The sequence below is a fragment of the Oncorhynchus keta genome, chromosome 9 (genome assembly GCF_023373465.1).
Source record: "Oncorhynchus keta strain PuntledgeMale-10-30-2019 chromosome 9, Oket_V2, whole genome shotgun sequence".
Classification (NCBI taxonomy): domain Eukaryota; kingdom Metazoa; phylum Chordata; class Actinopteri; order Salmoniformes; family Salmonidae; genus Oncorhynchus; species Oncorhynchus keta.
The window spans coordinates 45,718,722-45,737,399 of record NC_068429.1 but is presented as its reverse complement, the minus strand read 5'-3'; the positions used below and the strand labels follow the sequence as shown (position 1 = coordinate 45,737,399).

At 41.0% G+C, this 18,678-nt stretch overlaps 1 protein-coding gene across 3 annotated transcripts in view; it reads right to left on the bottom strand.

The window, feature by feature from the left end:
- LOC118387936 (zinc finger protein 462-like) overlaps positions 1-18,678 on the bottom strand; it is a 90,950-nt gene that overhangs the window by 13,742 nt on the left and 58,530 nt on the right. For 2 of the 3 annotated variants that reach the window (XM_035776786.2, XM_035776785.2), the window contains exons 6-7: positions 13,798-13,916; positions 7,910-8,134 (exon numbers count right to left, since the gene is read on the bottom strand). In XM_035776786.2, the coding sequence (XP_035632679.1) occupies positions 7,910-8,134; positions 13,798-13,916 (344 nt within the window). The remainder of the gene's footprint in view (positions 1-7,909; positions 8,135-13,797; positions 13,917-18,678) is intronic. The other variant, XM_035776787.2, reaches the window with a different exon arrangement.

Genomic DNA, 18,678 nt, shown 5'->3' with positions numbered 1-18,678 from the left:
GTGCAAATAATAATGGGGATCAATAAAAACAAAAGGTCAAAAGGCACAATGGGGGCATCTAGTGACCAAAACCGGGAAACAACCCTGGCCAAATCCTGACAGTGTATGTAAACTTCTGACCCACTGGGAATGTGATGGAAGAAATAAAAGCTGAAATAAATCATTCTCTCAACTATTATATTGACATTTCACATTCTTAAAATAAGGTGGTGATCCTAACTGACCTAAGACCTTGGGGTGGCAGGGTAGCCTAGTGGTTAGAGCATTGGACTAGTAACCGGAAGGTTGCAAGTTCAAACCCTGAGCTGACAAGGTGCAAATCTGTCCTTCTGCCACTGAACAGGAAGCTGTTCCTAGGCTGTCATTGAAAATAAGAATTTATTCTTAACTGACATGCCTAGTTAAATAAAGGTAATAAAAAAGACAGGGCATTTTCACTAGGATTAAATGTCAGGAATTGTGAAAAACTAAGTTTAAACGTAGTTGACTAAGGTGTATGTAAACTTCCGACTTCAACTGTAATTACAGAGAAGGGCCGAGTGTGGACATGGTGAATGATAATCATGGAGGAAATATTACCATTAACCAGGATACAATAACTTCCTAACACCCAGAATCTGAGAAGTGTGAGGATTTACCCAAAGACCCAAATAAGTAAACATCGCTTCAGAATCAGAATGGATTTGAAGTGTGCAGGGTTTTTCTTCTGGAATTCCAGATGATCCTGGAATGGAATTCAAACCCCATCACAGCTCTACTATAACATCCCAGAACAGTGCCTGTGATTGTCACCACAACTCCCCCTCCGTCCCCTCCCATTCCCAGTGTAGTGTATAATATCAATGAGCAACCTCATCTACTTGTCCTACTTCCAGAGTACACCACATCAATAAATAAATCCAAGTACCGGTGAAAGGATGTCTGCATGTGAAAAATACTTCATTCAGCAGTGCCAAGATGAAGCGAGCGCAGAAGACAGCAAAAACTGATTTAAAAAAAAAATGCATTTCTTACTTTCTTACTTGGGAAAGAAAACTGGGTCCTGCTTGAAATGACGTTCAGCTTATAAAGGCTTCATAAGGCTTTCATAAGCACTACATAAATGTGTTAAAGCATCTGTACCTGTATGTCATGCTTTTACAACGGGTTCATAAACGTATCATTACTGTGTGTCAAAGGTGACATAACCCTCCATCTCGATATGATATAAACATGTGCTTTATAAAAGGGTGACATGTTGTGCTGAAGGATGGCACACTCTCTAAAGTGAAGTCATGTTCGTCACATTACACCTAATATTTGAATGAAGGCCAAAATGAAGGCCAAGTTTGATGCATTGGTCCACCACGCGTGGAAGGTCTGGTGGACCAATGCATGAAACGTGGCCTTCTGTCACGCCCTGGTCGAAGTATTTTGTTTATCTTCATTTATTTGGTCAGGCCAGGGTGTGACATGGGTTTTTGTATGTGGTGTGTATGTATTGGGATTGTAGCTTAGTGGGGTGTTCTAGTTAAGTCTATGGCTGTCTGAAGTGGTTCTCAGAGGCAGGTGTTTATCGTTGTCTCTGATTGGGAACCATATTTAGGCAGCCATATTCTTTGTGTGTTTCGTGGGTGATTGTCCTTAGTGTCCTTGTTCCTGTCTCTGTGTTAGTTTTCACAAGTATAGGCTATTACGTTCTTTGTTTTTGTAGTATTTTGTATTGATTCGTGTTTTACGTTTGTTTATTAAACATGGATCGCAATCTACACGCTGCATTTTGGTCCGACTCTCCTTCACCACAAGAGAAACATTACACCTTCATTAATTAGGGTTAAGTTTAAAATGCAATTTTAAGAAGAGACATTATGGAAATGGACAGGGTATAGCCATAATGATTACTTTGTAGCTGTCTTAAATAGTGAAAACTCAGTAAGGTCGCTCCCATAGTGGGCGTGACCATAGAATTCTAAGGCCAACATTGAATGGTTGATATCTCAGGCTTAGATGTGCTGTGTGCGCAATAGCCTGGAGACGGCATTATACCAAAAAACACTTATCTTTATGAAAGCCCGCCAACATAAGGAAATTGAAAGTGTGTTTCTTCTGGAAGCAAATCACCTGTTCTTCAGTACACAAACAAAACTATATAACGAGCCATACCGTGCCTTGATGGACCAAGTCAGGTCTTTGACACATTCCCCCACTCTCCCGCTGAAAGATCAGCCACAACAACTTGGCACCATTGTAACAGATTGCAATCAAGCCCTGCTCTCCAACATGGGAACAGAAGACGAATACCTGGTGCGGTAGTCTCACGTAAGACTACTCCAAATCATCTTGGCTCTGACACACACACACACACTTAATTTATCAGCAGAGCGTTAATAACCATGTATTGACACTATGTAGGTGTCCTGTTATACTTTGTTTGAAGTGAGACAGCTTCAGTCATTCATAAAACATCCATAAAGATTTATCATAGGATGCTTTACTTACTACACTAAACAAAAATTACAGCGCAACGTCATTCATAAAACAAATCTTTTACTGAGTTACAGCTCATATAAGGAAATCAGTCAATTGAAATGAATGAATTATGCCCTAATCTATGGATTTCATGACTGGGAATATAGATATGCATCTGTTAGTCACAGATAACTTTAAAAAAAGATAAGGGTGTGGACCAGAAAACCAGTCAGTATCTGGTGTGACCACCATTTGTCTCATGCATCGTGACACATCTCCTTCACATAGAGTTGATCAGGCTGTTGATTGTGGCCTGTGAAATGTTGTCCCACTCCTCTTCAATGGCTGTGGGAAGTTGCTTGATATTGGTGGTAAGTGGAACACACGGACGTACATGTCAATCTATTATCATGCTGAAACAAGAGGTGACGGTGGCGGATGAATGGCACGACAATGGGCCTCGGGATCTCGACACGGTACCTCTGTGGATTCAAATTGCCATCGATAAAATGCTATTGTGTTTGTTGTCCATAGCTTATGCCTGCCCATACCATAATCCCACCGCCAGCATGGGGCACTCGGTTCACAACGTTGACATCAGGAAATTGCTCAACCACAGTGGAAACCGGGATTCTCCAGTGGCAAGCATTTGCACACTGAAGTCGGTTACGACGCCGAATTGCAGTCAGGTCGAGACCCTGCTGAGGACGACGAGCACGCAAATGAGTTTCCCTGAAGAAGTTTCTGACAGTTTGTGTAGAAATTTGTGCAAACCTACAGTTTCATCAGCTGTCTGGGTGGCTGGTCACAGACGATCCCGCAGGTGAAGAAGCTGGATGTGGAGGTCCTGGTCTGCGGTTGTGAGGCTGGTTAGATGTACTACCAAATTCTCTAAAACAATGTTGGAGGAGGCTTATGGTAGAGAAATGTACATTCAATTCTCTGGCAACAGCTCTGGCGGACATTCCTGCAGTCAGCATGCCAATTGCACACTCCCTAAAATTTGAGACATCTGTGGCATTGTGTTGTGTGAGAAAACTGCACAATTTAGAATGGCCTTTTATCGTCCCCATCATTGTGTTGTGTGATAAAACTGCACATTTTAGAGTGGTCTTTTATTGTCCCCAGCACAAGGTGTATTGATCATGCTGTTAAATCAGCTCCTTGATATGCCACAGCTGTCAGGTGAATGGATTATACTGGCAAAGAAGGAATGCTCATTAACAGGGATGTAAACAAATTTGTGCACCAAATTTGAGGGAGATAAGCTTTTTGTGCTCATGGAAAATGTATGGGATCTTTTATGTCAGCTCATGAAACGTTGGACAGACACTTGTTCAGTATATCAAGTCAGACACTTTTGGTCATTCAAGACACATACATAAAGGGAATTATCACTAACAAGTAACACATATAAACATTAAAAACATAGTTAAACCATACATTTCCTTGTATTTATTTTTTAAACAATACACATATATTAAGTTTCCAAAAGTCCAGCAATGTAATTTGATACATTTCATTCATTTGCTGTGCATGACTGCACTTGAGGTCAGGTTCAATCTTGGCGATGCACCCAAGAGAAAAAACGGTTGGGCCATCCTGGCTTAGAGTAATATAATGTATGCAATTTAGCAGACACTTTTATCCAAAGCAAATTGCAGTCATGTGTACGCGTGCATACATTTCCATGGGCTGTCCCGGGAATGGAACCCACTATCGTGGCATTGCAATGCTCTACAAATATGCATGACAAGGTTATACATTCTTTGTGAAGCCTCAATCTATTATGATTTATAAAGCCTTTATTATGCTTTACTTAAAACACAGCTTTGTGTAATATTTGACATAGTGGGTTGTGTCGCATTTGACATGGGTGGTTATGCCACAGTTATGCCACATTTATTAACCCTTCATAGAGCATGAGATACAACTATAGATGATATGTGACACATTTACAGTGGGGCAAAAAAGTATTTAGTCAGCCACCAATTGTGCAAGTTCTCCCACTTAAAAAGAGAGAGGCCTGTAATTTTCATCATAGGTACACTAACTATGACAGACAAAATGAGAAAAAAAATCCAGAAAATCACATTGTAGGATTTTTTATGAATTTATTTGCAAATTATGGTGGAAAATAAGTATTTGGTCAATAACAAAAGTTTACCTCAATACTTTGTTATATACCCTTTGTTGGCAATGACAGAAGTCAAATGTTTTCTGTCTTCACAAGGTTTTCACACACTGTTGCTGGTATGTTTTTTTCTCCATGCAGATCTCCTCTAGAGCAGTGATGTTTTGGGGCTGTTGCTGGGCAACACAGACTTTCAACTTCCTCCAAATATTTTCTATGGTGTTGAGATCTGGAGACTGGCTAGGCCACTCCAGGACCTTGAAATGCTTCCTACGAAGCCACTCCTTCGTTGCCCGGGCGGTGTGTTTGGGATCATGCTGAAAGACCCAGCCACGTTTCATCTTCAATACCCTTGCTGATGGAAGGAGGCTTTCACTCAAAATCTCATGATACATGGCCCCATTCATTCTTTCCTTTACACGGATCAGTTGTCCTGGTCCCTTTGCAGAAAAACAGCCCCAAATCATGATGTTTCCACCCCCATGCTTCACAGTAGGTATGGTGTTCTTTGGATGCAACTCAGCATCCTTTGTCCTCCAAACACGATGAGTTGAGTTTTTACCAAAAAGTTATATTTTGGTTTCATCTGACCATATGACATTATCCCAATCTTCTTCTGGATCATCCAAATGCTCTCTAGCAAACTTCAGACGGGCCTGGACATGTACTGGCTTAAGCAGGGGGACACGTCTGGCACTGCAGGATTTGAGTCCCTGGCGGCGTAGTGTGTTGCTGATGGTAGGCTTTGTTACTTTGGTCCCAGCTCTCTGCAGGTCATTCACTAGGTCCCCCCGTGTGGTTCTGGGATTTTTGCCCACCGTTCTTGTGATCATTTTGACCCCACGGGGTGAGATCTTGCGTGGAGCCCCAGACCGAGGGAGATTATCAGTGGTCTTGTATGTCTTCCATTTCCTAATAATTGCTCCCACAGTTGATTTCTTCAAACCAAGATGCTTACCTATTGCAGATTCAGTCTTCCCAGCCTGGTGCAGGTCTACAATTTTGTTTCTGGTGTCCTTTGACAGCTCTTTGGTCTTGGCCATAGTGGAGTTTGGAGTGTGACTGTTTGAGGTTGTGGACAGGTGTCTTTTATACTGATAACAAGTTCAAACAGGTGCCATTAATACAGGTAACGAGTGGAGGACAGAGGAGCCTCTTAAAGAAAAAGTTACAGGTCTGTGAGAGCCAGAAATCTTGCTTCTTCGCCACTATCCCCTGGGTACTTATACCTGTGTTCTCTGTTTGGCTGCTGCCAGTTGGTCTTGCTTGTCAAGTCAACCAGCATTTTGTCTCAGCTCCTGTTTTGTCCAAGTCTCTTTTTTTCTCTCGCCCTCCTGGTTTTTACCATTGCCTGTTCTGACTCTGAGCCCACCTGCCTGACCACTCTGCCTGCCCCTGACACTGAGCCTGCCTGCTGTCCTGTACCTCTTTTCTGGATTATCGACCCCTGCCTGCCTTGACCGGTTGTTTGCCTGCCTCTGTTGCTGTAATAAACATAGTTACTTAAACACAGTCTGCATTTGGGTCTTCCCTGAAAACTTATACTTACACAGCCTGGAGGTGTGTTGGGCCATTGTCCTGTTGAAAAACAAATGATTGTCCCACTAAGCGCAAACCAGATGGTATGGCGTATCGCTGCAGAATGCTTTGGTAGACATGCTGGCTAAGTGTGCCTTGAATTCTAAATAAATCACAGACAGTGTCAGCAGCAAAGCACCCCCACACCATCACACCTCCTCCTCCATGCATCATGGTGGGAACCACACATGCAGAGATCATCCGTTCACCTACTCTGCATCTCACGAAGACACAGCGGTTGGAACTAAAAATCTCAAATTTGTATTCATCAGACCAAAGGACAGATGTCCACTGGTCTAATGTCCATCCTCTGCAGCAGCGGTAACTCTGGTTCTTCCTTTCCTGTGGTGGTGCTCATGAGAACCAGCTTCATCATAGCGCTTGATGGTTTTTGCGACATGCGCTTGAAGAAACTTTCAAAGGTCTTGAAATGTTCCGCATTGACTGAAGTCAATGTCTTAAAGTAATGATGGACTGTCGTTTCTCACGAAGCTGGTTGAGAGAATGCCAAGAGTGTGACAGCAAAGCTGTCATCAAGGAAAAGGGTGGCTACTTTGAAGAATCTAAAATATAAAAGATATTCTGATTTTGTTTAACATTTATTTGGGTAGTACATGATTCCATATGTGTTATTTAATAGTTTTGATCCCTTCACTATATTCTTCAATGTAAAAAAAAATAGTAGCAATAATGAAAAACCCTGAAATTAGTTGGTGTGTCCAAACCTTAAACTGGTACTGTATTTAATAGTGCAAAACCACCATGGAGCAGCAAGCAGCAGAGTCGTCGGGGAGTTTAGAAGATCAGCCAAGGAGAGAAGCCCTGTAAAACTTCAAAGACACAACAAGGTTGTAATGTCCTGCATTGCAGCAAAGTTCTCCAACGGCGTGATCGAATTAAAACTGTAGCAGCCTCCAGCAACGATTGCTCGTCATCTTAAAAATCGTTTTACACTAGTATCAATACGATCACAGACAGTCAAGCAACAGACGAGATCGTTCATAGCTTAAAACTCTACACCTAACTAAAAGTTTAGCAAGCAATCCACCAGCTTTGCCATGTTACCAAGCTACAAAGATTGAGAGTGAGAGAGAGATATTTGATGGGCTCTGGTCCTCCTCAATGCTTAATTTGTTTTCTGTAGCCAACGGTGACATGGAGGTTGCATTCCATAGTGCTTCTCTGCTCTGTCTTGTGTTCCATGTTTTGTGTTCCACTTCCACCTAGAGGGAAAATTCCATTGGGCCAGCAGCAGATGACAGCTGCCAAGAACATTCTAGAACAGAGCGGACGGTCGGTTGGACACATGGAGAGCCGGGCACCTGACACGCTAGATTAACGCCTTCTGGGAACCAGTCATGGGCACAATCAGAAAGATATATCCTGTTTGATCAGGTCTAACTCCGTGAATTCTGTGATTTCAGAGGAAGACCATGCTTTTACTCCTACCACAATGTTTCCCAAAGCGGTGAAATGGGCTGCCCTGCTGAGTTCTGATGCTCTCCAGACATGAAATGAACAAGACTTGTACTGGTAGTAATTGAAAATGTGTATTTGTGTCAACAGCTCCTAAACTGCATATCATCGAATAAATTATAAATTAGGGCTAATTTGAAAAAGTGATCTATCTAATTGTGAATTTCCTGGTAAATAAAGAATAAATAAATAAGACAAAAATAAACAAAACCAAAAACTCTAAGATCAATAAAAGTCCCCCAATCTGTTAGATGCTACAGATGGAGCTCTTACCGTCAAGGTCAGAGGTCAGGGGTGTCTGGTGAGGATCTGAGCCCAGCCTGAAGGGCCTGATCTGGGGATCGTGGCCGGCCTGGGGAACCTGGGTGTTGGTGGTAGTGCCAGCGCGCAGCTTGGGGAGGGTCAGGGCCTGCCCATGGTCCCTCAGAGAGTGCTCCTTCAGTTGGCTGATAGTCATTGAGGAGAAGGGGCAGGACAAGCACTTATACGTGTTCTCGCCTGTAAAATAATAATAATAGAAGGGTTTTATAAAGCACTTTTTAAGGACCTAAAGACGCCTGTGTGAGTCAAGAGTAAACAGGAGTGAAATCAATTTTTCATGAATCTCGCAGTTTTATTATGACCCCCTCGGACATGAATAATTTTCACCCAATCTCTAAACTACGTATATCGGTTGCTTCTTTGGTAATAAATTACATTGTAAATAGCATTGACAAAAGGAATAGTGCTGCCCTTTTATAGACCTGTTAAAGGCTTTCGACACTGTTCATTCTTAGACTGTCTAACATTGACCTGGGTCAGGCAGTTTGCAATTGGTTTGAAAATTACCTGATAGACAGGACACAATGGGTTTCTTCTGATGGTGCTAAGTCAGGTTTCTTTGACATTATGAAAGGTGTCCCGCAAGGGTCAATTTTAGGTCTTGTACTTTTTACTGTCTATATAAACAATATTTGTCTTTCTGCAATTTATTTTCTAATACATACTATACTCCTGTATGCAGATGACACTGTTGTGTATGCTATTGCCCTCGCGGTCGGCTCTGGCTCTTTCGGAGCTCCAGTCTGCCTTTAATGCCCTGCAGAAAGCCTCCGTTGAACTCAAATTGGTACTAAATGCAGGTGAAACCAAGTACAGTATGTTATTTTCTAATTCACGTAATCTGATGATTTATATATAATTATGTACATTTGATGGTGCCCTCATTGATCGTGTCCCCGCTTATAAATATCTGGGCGTCTGGATTGACGAAAATCTTTCAGAAAGGATGTTAATGAGTTAGTTATGAAATTAAGACTACAAATGGGCTTATTTTATAGGAATATGTCTTGCCTTTCGTTATATAGAAGAAAATAATAATTCAGTCGACATTCATTCCAGCTTTAGACTATGGTGAGATTGTCTATATGAATGCAGCTGCCACTGTACTGAACGCAGTTTATCATAGTGCACTACCTTTCATTACACCAATAGGTCCAGTAATACATCACTACATTCTTTATCAGAAAGTAGGATGGACCTCTCTCAAGTCTCGTAGATCAATTCACTGCTCTGTTTTTGTTTATAAAGCCTTCTAGTGCAAACTTCCACGATACCTTACTTCATTGTTAAATTGCAGACATACGAGTTACCAGACCCAATAGCAGGGATGGCTTAACGCTAGAGGTCCCGTTGATCACTAAAGAATTAGGAAATCTGCAAAGCCTTCTGCACTTTGATGGTCTGGTGCCTCTAGGGGCAGTTCAAGTCGTTAACGAAGGACTTCATTGTGTTTGTTCTTAAATTGCTTGTAGTATTGTATGTTTTTTATTACGTTGTATGCTTGAATGCTGTACATTTTATGAATTGTACTCATGCCGGGCTTGATTTCAATGGGACTCCCTGCTAAAATGAAGTAAACAAACATATCATTCTAATTTCATTAATGCCGAAGTCACAGTTTCAACCCAGCTAAAAAGGTAAAAAGACAGAGTGCACAAGCAAGGACTCTCTCTCTTTGGCAAAGGAGCATAAACTTTGTTCAGAGAGAAACTCTTTTGAGAGTGGCTTTATCCAACTTAGTATAGAGTTGAGCATGTCATTCAGTGTTCAGACTTCGAGTAGCACAAGACACAAAAATCTGCCTCTGTCAACAATTTTCCATTTTTTTTAAAAAACAATTTTTATGATGACCACCCTCAGTCCATTCAAGGGAAAATCGATAGGCTTGATACTATATAGTAAGCCCAAAAGCTTTCAGCCAGACAGACAGAGCCAGCCGACGGATCTGAAAAGAGGGGTGTTGACACTCATTTTCTGCTAATCTACCCTTGAATGACTTTTGCACCTTATCGAGAGAACCAGCATTCACATACCACACGTTACCCACTGTGCACACCATGTCATTTCAACGAGGAAATGTTGGTAATATTTAGTTGAGATGTTGATCAATGACATTTCAATCTTTATTCACCCACTCACAAGGAGGGTAAGTAGTTTGTTGAATTCCCAACGTATTATCACTATGCTTAAAACCATCTAAAAGAACAACCAAATTCCAATAAAAAAAACAATGTTTGATTTTTGGTTTAGTTGTCTTGAAACAACTATCAACTATTTAAAAGCATGACAAAGGCCTAGGTCAGATCAAGCATTAACCGGCGATAGCAGACACCCGCATGCATAGGTGCTTTGGCGGTGTCTGAGGTAGAGCTGTCAAATCAGAACGGCTGCTCCTGTGGTCATTGTCACGAAGCCACACACTTGTGTTAGAAGTTTAGAACGAGAAAGTGTCGGCTAGCACGGATCTGATAGAATCTGGCCCAAGGATCAAATGGGAATACAATGTCAGATATTCTGTATTTGTACTTTTATAAGTAGTATTACTGCTAGGTTTTACAGTCAAATGTAACAAATATCTACATTTTCTATGAAAAAAACTGTACAAATGATACATTTGTGACATCAATATATATATATATATAAAATAATCAATTATTCAATACAATAAGGTGTGATCTGTATGTAAAATACTTACATTTGACATTTTTGTCATTTAGCAGATCTAAAATCTATGAATCTATTACTGAGAACAGTAATATTTTACACAAACATGAAGGTACCCATAAGCAATCATTTCTGAACGAAACAGACAAATGTAAAAAAAAAAAAGAAAAAAAAAAAGGCGGATATGGCGTTTTGAAAATAAACTCTTTAAATACTGTTACAATAGTTTGCAAGATGGCATTTACTTTAAGACTATTTACTGTATTACAAAAGTAATAATGAATTGTGTTTGGTTGACAATGCAAACAAATATCAACATGAAGTGCATTTCGCTCTGGATAAGAGCGTCTGCTAAATGACTTAAATGTAAAAATGTAAATTCCTATCCTTTATCTTTGATTTTCGGCTGGAGACGTGAATCCAACACGTCCATTATTAACTTGACGATTACTTCTGAAATCAACCTATATGCTTGAAGTCCTAGGCTTATATGTATTGGACATTTTTTTGTTGAACACTGGGTTGAATTGAAACGTTAGGTGTTACCAACTTCAAATGCCGTAGGCCTAAATAGTATCCTTGACGATATACCACTTATAAAGTATGGTTATATTTTATTTGCCCTGTTAAACCTACCCTTTAAAGGACTTCGATAGCAACAGTGAATATATTTAGTTATTAATAGATAGATTCAATAATCATTCTCACGATAGCACATTCGCAGTAGTCAGTGACAAATATAAAGCTCAGCAGGGCTGACCTTAAGTTAAAACCCTGGATGGGAGACTAAATAGGTAACGGTACTGTAGATAGGTCAACTCTCCAGTAGAGGGTGCGTCCCAGCTTATCATTTTCTTTCTCTGATGGTGGGTATATAACATTGAAAATATGACGTTGTTTCAAAGGTACAAATTCAACATATTTTAATACAAGGTCAAAATTGGTTACCATGATGACATAATCCTGTGGTTTAAATGTTATCCTCAAAAACAACCGTTTTGATGACTTTTAGTAGATTCTACGTCACAATGAGTTGACAAATTACGTTGAAACACCGTTGACTCGACCAGTTTGTGCACAATGGGTGTGGATTCCACAGCATAAACATTATGCATTACCAAGGCAGCAATCAAAACCCACAGGCAAATAAGTGGCTGGATGATTGTGAGATTGATACAATACACAACAGAAGCAGAAAACATGGTGTTTTTGACACCACCACCAACAGACCATGTCAGAACACTTTCAAAATGTAATCAAATTCTAAATGGCTCTGGTTCGGAAGTCGATTATCTGAATCAACTGTTGATTGTTGTTGACTCATCTTTCTGTGTTATTTTCCAATCATAACTGTAGACAACCATTCATGACTACTTTTTGTATTCTCATTGTCATTTGTGATGATTGACTATCTATTCCTCTGCTCGGGCATTGGTTCACTGGCTGCATCTGTGGAATCAATTTCTGTAGACTACAGAATCCTTTGCGAAAATACAAAATATCTAATGAAAGAAACATAACATTGAACAGAGAAAATATATAGGCTGCGTCGTCTGCAATGGCACCCTTTTCCCTAGGCACCCTTTTCTCTATATAGTGCACTACTTTTTGACCATTTTGGACTCAACCAAATACTTGCATAGCTATGATATTCAATGTACTCAATCACAAGACTCAGTTTAAGATATTCCCATAGGGGACATCCTAAGGGAATGACAATATTAGTGTTGATTTAAGATTCTCAAACAGCTGTGGTAGTCAGACATTCAGACTTGCCCACAGCCCAATACACAGGTGTGGTCAATAACCCACTATTCTGTTTCAGGATCAGTTTGTGCCGTTTAGCCAACTACGAGTAAAAATTCTACTTACAGTGCCTTCCGGAAGTATTCACACACCTTGACTTTTTCCACATTTTGTTGTGTTACAAGGTGTGCTTAAAATGGATTCAATTGTCATTTCTTGTCAACGATCGACACAAAATACTCTGTAATGTCAAAGCGGAAGAAAAACATTTGTAAAACATTTATGAAAAATAAAACACTAATATATTTTGATTACATAAGTATTAAACCAATACATGTTAGAATCAATTGATTACAGCTGTGAATATTTCTGGGAAAGTCTAAGAGCTTTGCACACCTGGATTATACAATATTTGCACATTATTCTTTAAGAGATGTTTTCACACTCCGACAAGTTGGTTGTTGATCCTTGCTAGACAGCCATTTTCAAGCCTTGCCATAGATTTTCAAGATGATTTAAGTAAAAACTCAGGAACATTCAATGATGTATTGGTAAGCCATGCCAGCGTATATTTGGCCTTGTGTTCTAGGTTATTATCCTGCTGAACCAGGTTTTCCTCAGATTATTTTTATTTAAAAAAATCCCTAGTCCTTGCCAATGACAAGCATACCCATAACATGATGCAGCCACCACCTTGCTTGAAAATATGAAGAGTGGTACTAAGTGACGTGTTGGATTTGCCCCAAACATAACACTTTTTTATTCACGACATAAAGTTTCACTTTACAGGATGCATGTTTTGGAATATGTTTTATTCTATACAGCCTTCCTACTTTTCACTCTGTCATTTAGGTTAGTATTGTGGAGTAAGTAAAGTTACCATTGGCCTCAAGGTGAAATCCCTGAGCGGTTTCCTTCCTCTCTGGCAAATGAGTTAGGAAGGATGCCTGTATCTTTGTAGTGACTAGGTGTATTGATACACCATCCAAAGTGTAAGTAATAACTCCACCATGCTCAAAAGGATATTTAATGTCAGATTATTTTTTTTACCGATCTTCCAATAGGGGCATTGGAAAAAATTCCTGGTCTTTGTTGTTGAATCTGTGTTTGTTATTCACTGCTCGACTGAACGACCGTACAGATAATTGACTTATTGACTCAAGACATTTCAGCGTACATTTTTTAAATGAATTTGTAAAAATGCCTAAACACATAATTGTACTTTGACATTATGGGGTAGCGTAGGCCAGTGACACAAAATCGAAATGTAATCAATTTTAAATTTAGGCTGTAACACAACAAAAATGTTGAACAATTCAAGGGGTGTGAAAACTTTGAAGGCACTGGAAGTAGAAGTTTTGCCCCATAACAAACAATGACCACTCGTGAAGTTGTGGTGAGCACAGAGTAGTGAGGTGTGTGGTTTTTACCTGGGTGCGCTTTGTGCAGATGACTCTTCAATCGGCTCAGGTAAGCAGACTTAAAAGGACAGAGCTTGCATCTGAACGGCTTGTGGTGCCTGTGGTGAGACTGCACATGTTTGTCCAGACTGAGGAGAGAGACACAGACAAAGAGGAGCGAGAGTGAATGAGAAGAAAGGGTGGGAGACAGAGAGAGGGGGGGAGGGGGGGTCAGAGTGGGATGTAGAGAAAGAAACTTCTACACCAGGTGTGGGCAAACTACGGCCCATTCAATCCAGCCCACGGGAGGTTTGATAAATACTTTCTTCTTTTTTTTTTTTTTTTACTCTTGAACGTCTAAAACTAGATAGAAAGTATGTAGAAATTAGAATGGACTTTTCATGGCCTGCAAATGGATTTACAATCAAATAAATTACAAAAAATCTGTGCGGCGCTTGAAATTCTGTGGCCCTTGAGCCGAAATGTTTGCCGACCCCTGGTCTGCACATGTTTCAACACATCACAACAGAATACTTCCAAGGAAGCAGAGGGAAGCTGATTGTACCTAACTTGATTTTCTGAACCACAACTAGCAGAGAATTTCTAGTGACTATTGAGCAGAGGCCATAGCAGAAAACCATCTACCATGGTCCCAGTATCCCTAGTGTATCTCTGTGTGTCTGACTGCAAACCACATAGAAGGGATCTGGGGAATATGAATGTGTTTTCATCCCAGCCTCTTGGGTGGCATAGGAACACATTTACTTTCTGGGTCAGCAATACAGTGGGACTACACAAGGGAGCTGAGATGAGGTCTTTCAGCTTTGGATAAGAAGACAAATTACACTATCAAAATGTCTGCCATGTCTACAGTGTCTCAATGGATTCTACTGGAGTGAGTTTTGGAGGAAATGTGCATTCCATCTAGCCTGGTGCAGGATCTCTTTGTGCTCTTTTCTACCCCGTTGCTCCGTCATTGTCAATCACAAACAGACTGGCACTTAGGCTACATTCCATCCAGAGTGTATGTCCGATATAAAGCACAGCTCAGATGACAGATGGCGTCGACAGATAGGGCTGCCGTGCTTCTAGCGCTTAGGAAACTGCAGTATATATCTTTTTTGTGTTATCTCTTACATTATTAATCCATCATTTTTTTGTGTTATTACAGCCAGGAAGAACTTTTGGATATCAGAACGGCGGTAACTCACCAGCATTACCAGCACTACGACCAGGAATACGACTTTCCTGAATCTGATCCTTTGTTCGTACCCCCCAGGGCAATTGAACTGATTTCAGAGGCTGACAAAAAAACACCGCCGGCGGAGGAGAGGTCCTTGGAGTGGACTTCTAGTCCGACTCAGGAGGTGCGCACACCACCCATTTTACTCACTAAAGTTCAGTCTCTGGATAATAAAGTTTACGAGCTCAAGGCGAGGAATTCCTTCCAGAGAGACTTCAGGGATAGTAACATACTCTGTTTCACGGGAACATGGCTCTCTGTCTGAATTCGTACAGCCAGTTAGGTTCTCAGTTCATCACGCAGAACATGAATAAATATCGCTCCGGGAAGAAGAAGGGCAGGGGTGTATGTTTCATGATTAACTACTCATGGTGTGATTGTGATAACATACAGGAACTCAGGTCGTTTTGTTCACTTAACCTAGAATACCTCCAATCAAATGCTGACCGTATTACCTCCCAAGAGAATTCTCTCCGGTTATAGTCACAGCCGTGAATATTCCCCTGAAGCCGATACCACGACGGCCCTCAAAGAACTTCACTGGAATTTAAGCAAATTGAAAACCACATATGCTGAGGCAGAATTTATTGTAGCTTGGGATTTTAACAAAGCAAATGAGAAAAACACTACCGAAGTTCAATCAACACATTGACTCTAGAAGTCGTGTTGCTCAAACACTCGACCACTGCTACTCCAACTTCTAGGATGCCTACAAGACCCTCCCCAGCCCTCCCTTCGGCAAATCTGATCATGACTCCATTTTGCTCCTCCCTTCTTATGGGCATGAACTCAAACAGGAAGTACCCATGCTAAGGACTAGTCAACGCAGGTCTGACCAATCGGAATCCATGCTTCAAGATTGTTTTGATCACGTGAATTGGGATATGTTCCAGGTAGCCTCCGAGAATAACATAGATGAATACACTGATACGGTGACTGAGTTTATCAAGAAGTGTATAGGAGATGTTGTACCGACTGTGACAATAAAAACCTACCCTAACTAGGAACCGTGGATAGATGGCAATATTCAAGCAAAACTGAAAGCTCGAACGCATTTAACCATGGCAAGGTGACTGAGATACGGCCGAATACAAACAGTGTAGTCATTCCCTCCATAAGGTAATCAAACAGGCAAAACGTCAGTATAAAGACAAAGTGGAGTTGCAATTCAAAGGCTCAGACACGAGACGCACACTTGAAGTCAGAAGTGTACATACACCTTAGCCAAATACATTTAAACTCAGTTTTTCACAATTCCTGACATTTAATCCTAGTAAACACTCCCTGTCTTAGGTCAGTTAGGATCACCACTTTATTTTAAGAATGTGAAATGTCAAAATGATAGTAGAGAGAAAGATTTATTTCAGCTTTTATTATTTTCATCACATTCCCAGTGGGTCAGAAGTTTACATGCACTCAATTAGTATTTGGTAGCGTTGCCTTTAAATTGTTAACTTGGGACATGCATTTCGGGTACCCTTCCACAAGCTTCCCACAATAAGTTTGGTCAATTTTGTCCCATTCTTCCTGACAGAGCTGGTGTAACTGAGTCAGGTTTGTAAGGCCTCCTTGCTCACACATGCTTTTTCAGTTCTGCCCACAAATGTTCTATAGGATTGAGGTCAGGGCTTTGTGATGGCAACTCAAATACCTTGACTTTGTTGTCCTTAAGCCATTTTGCCACAACTTTGGAAGTGTTCTTGGGGTCATTGTCCATTTGGAAGACCCATTTGCGACCAAGCTTTGACTTCCTGACTGATGTCTTGAGATATTGCTTCAATACATCCACAATTTTCTTCCCTCATGATGCCATCTATTTTGTGAAGTGCACCAGTCCCTCCTGCAGCAAAGCCCCCCCCACAACATGATGCTGCCATACTTTTGTACCTGTTCGCTCCAGCATCTTCACAAGGTCCTTTGTTGTTGTTCTGGGATTGGTTTGCACTTTTCGCACAAGTACGTTCATCTCTAGGAGACAGAACGTGTCTCCTTCCTGAGCGGTATGACGGCTGCGTGGTGTTTATACTTGCGTACTATTGTTTGTACAGATGAACGTGGTACCTTCAGCTGTTTGGAAATTGCTCCCAAGGATAAACCAGACTTGTGGAGGTCTACAATTTATTTTCTGAGGTCTTGGCTGATTTCCCCATGATGTCAAGCAAAGAGGCACGGAGTTTGAAGGTAGGCCTTGAAATAGATCCACAGTTACACCTCCAATTGACTCAAATTATGTCAATTAGCCTATCAGAAGCTTCTAAAGCCATGACATTATCTTCCGAAATGTTCCAAGCTGTTTAAAAGGCACAGTCAACTTAGTGTATGTAAACTTCTGATCCACTGGAATTGTGATACACTGAATTAAGTGAAATAATCTGTCTGTAAACAATTGTTGGAATAATTACTTGTGTCATGCACAAAGTAGATGTCATAAATGCCAAAACTATAGTTTGTTAACAAGAAATTTGTGGAATGGTTGAAAAACAAGTTTTAATGACTCCAACTTAAGTATATGTAAACTTCTGACTTCAACTGTATACACTAAGTGTACAAAACATTAGCAACCTAATACTGAGTTGCACCCCCTTTTGTCCTGAGAACAGCCCCAATTTGCTAGAGCATGGACTCTACAAGGTGTCGAAAGAGTTCCAGAGGGATGCTGGGCCATTTTCCCACACATCTTCCCACAGTCAAATCGGCTGATAGTGGATCCCTCCGAATAACCCAGGTCATCCCACAGATGCTCAATTGGATTGAGATTTGGTGACTGGGCAGGCCACTGCAGTAAGATGAATTCGCTGACATGTTTGTGGAACCATTTCTGGACAATCCTAGCCTTGTGGCATGGGGCATTATCCGGCTGAAAGAAATCTATTTGCACTGCTGCCATGAAGGGCTGCACCTGATTGGTAATGATGTTCAGATATCCTGTGACATTCAAACATTGCTCCACTTTTATTAAGGGGTCCAATGTGTGCCATGAAAACAGCCTCAACACAATCACACCACCACCACCAGTGTGCCAAGTTGAAATGGTGATGGATGCATGTACCCGTGTGGTTTTCTCCATACCCTAAGTCCTCCCATCAGCGAGAAACCGCAGGAACCAGGATTCATCAGACCAGGCAATGTTTTTCCAATTCTCAAGTGTTCACAGTGTTTTCGTTTCCTTAGCCCACTGCAACCGAGGTCTCTTGTTTTGATGCTGAAAGAAGTGGAACTGAAATACCACATTGTGTCAAGGTACGACGAGTTATTTTATGTCTTTGGGCATCAATGGTGTACTGGACTGTCAGTTGACTAACCGTAGTCAGTCTGTTGCTCTGCACAATTCGTGTCAGCCTCCTTTGTCTTCTTTCATCAATGGCCCGTTTTTGACCACTGGCTGGATGTCCTTTTGGTGGTGGACGAATCTTTATACACACAAGGAACTGTTGAGGGTGAAAAACGCAGCAGAATTGCAGTTCTTGACACACTCAAACAGGTGTGCCTGGCACCTACTACCATACCCCATTCAAAGGCACTTACATATTTTTTCTTACCTATTCACCCCCGGAATGTCAACATACACAATCCATGACTCAAGGCTTAAAAATCTTCCATTCATCTCCTTCCGTTCATCTACACTGATTGAAGTGGATTTAACAGCTGACATCAATAAGGGATCATAG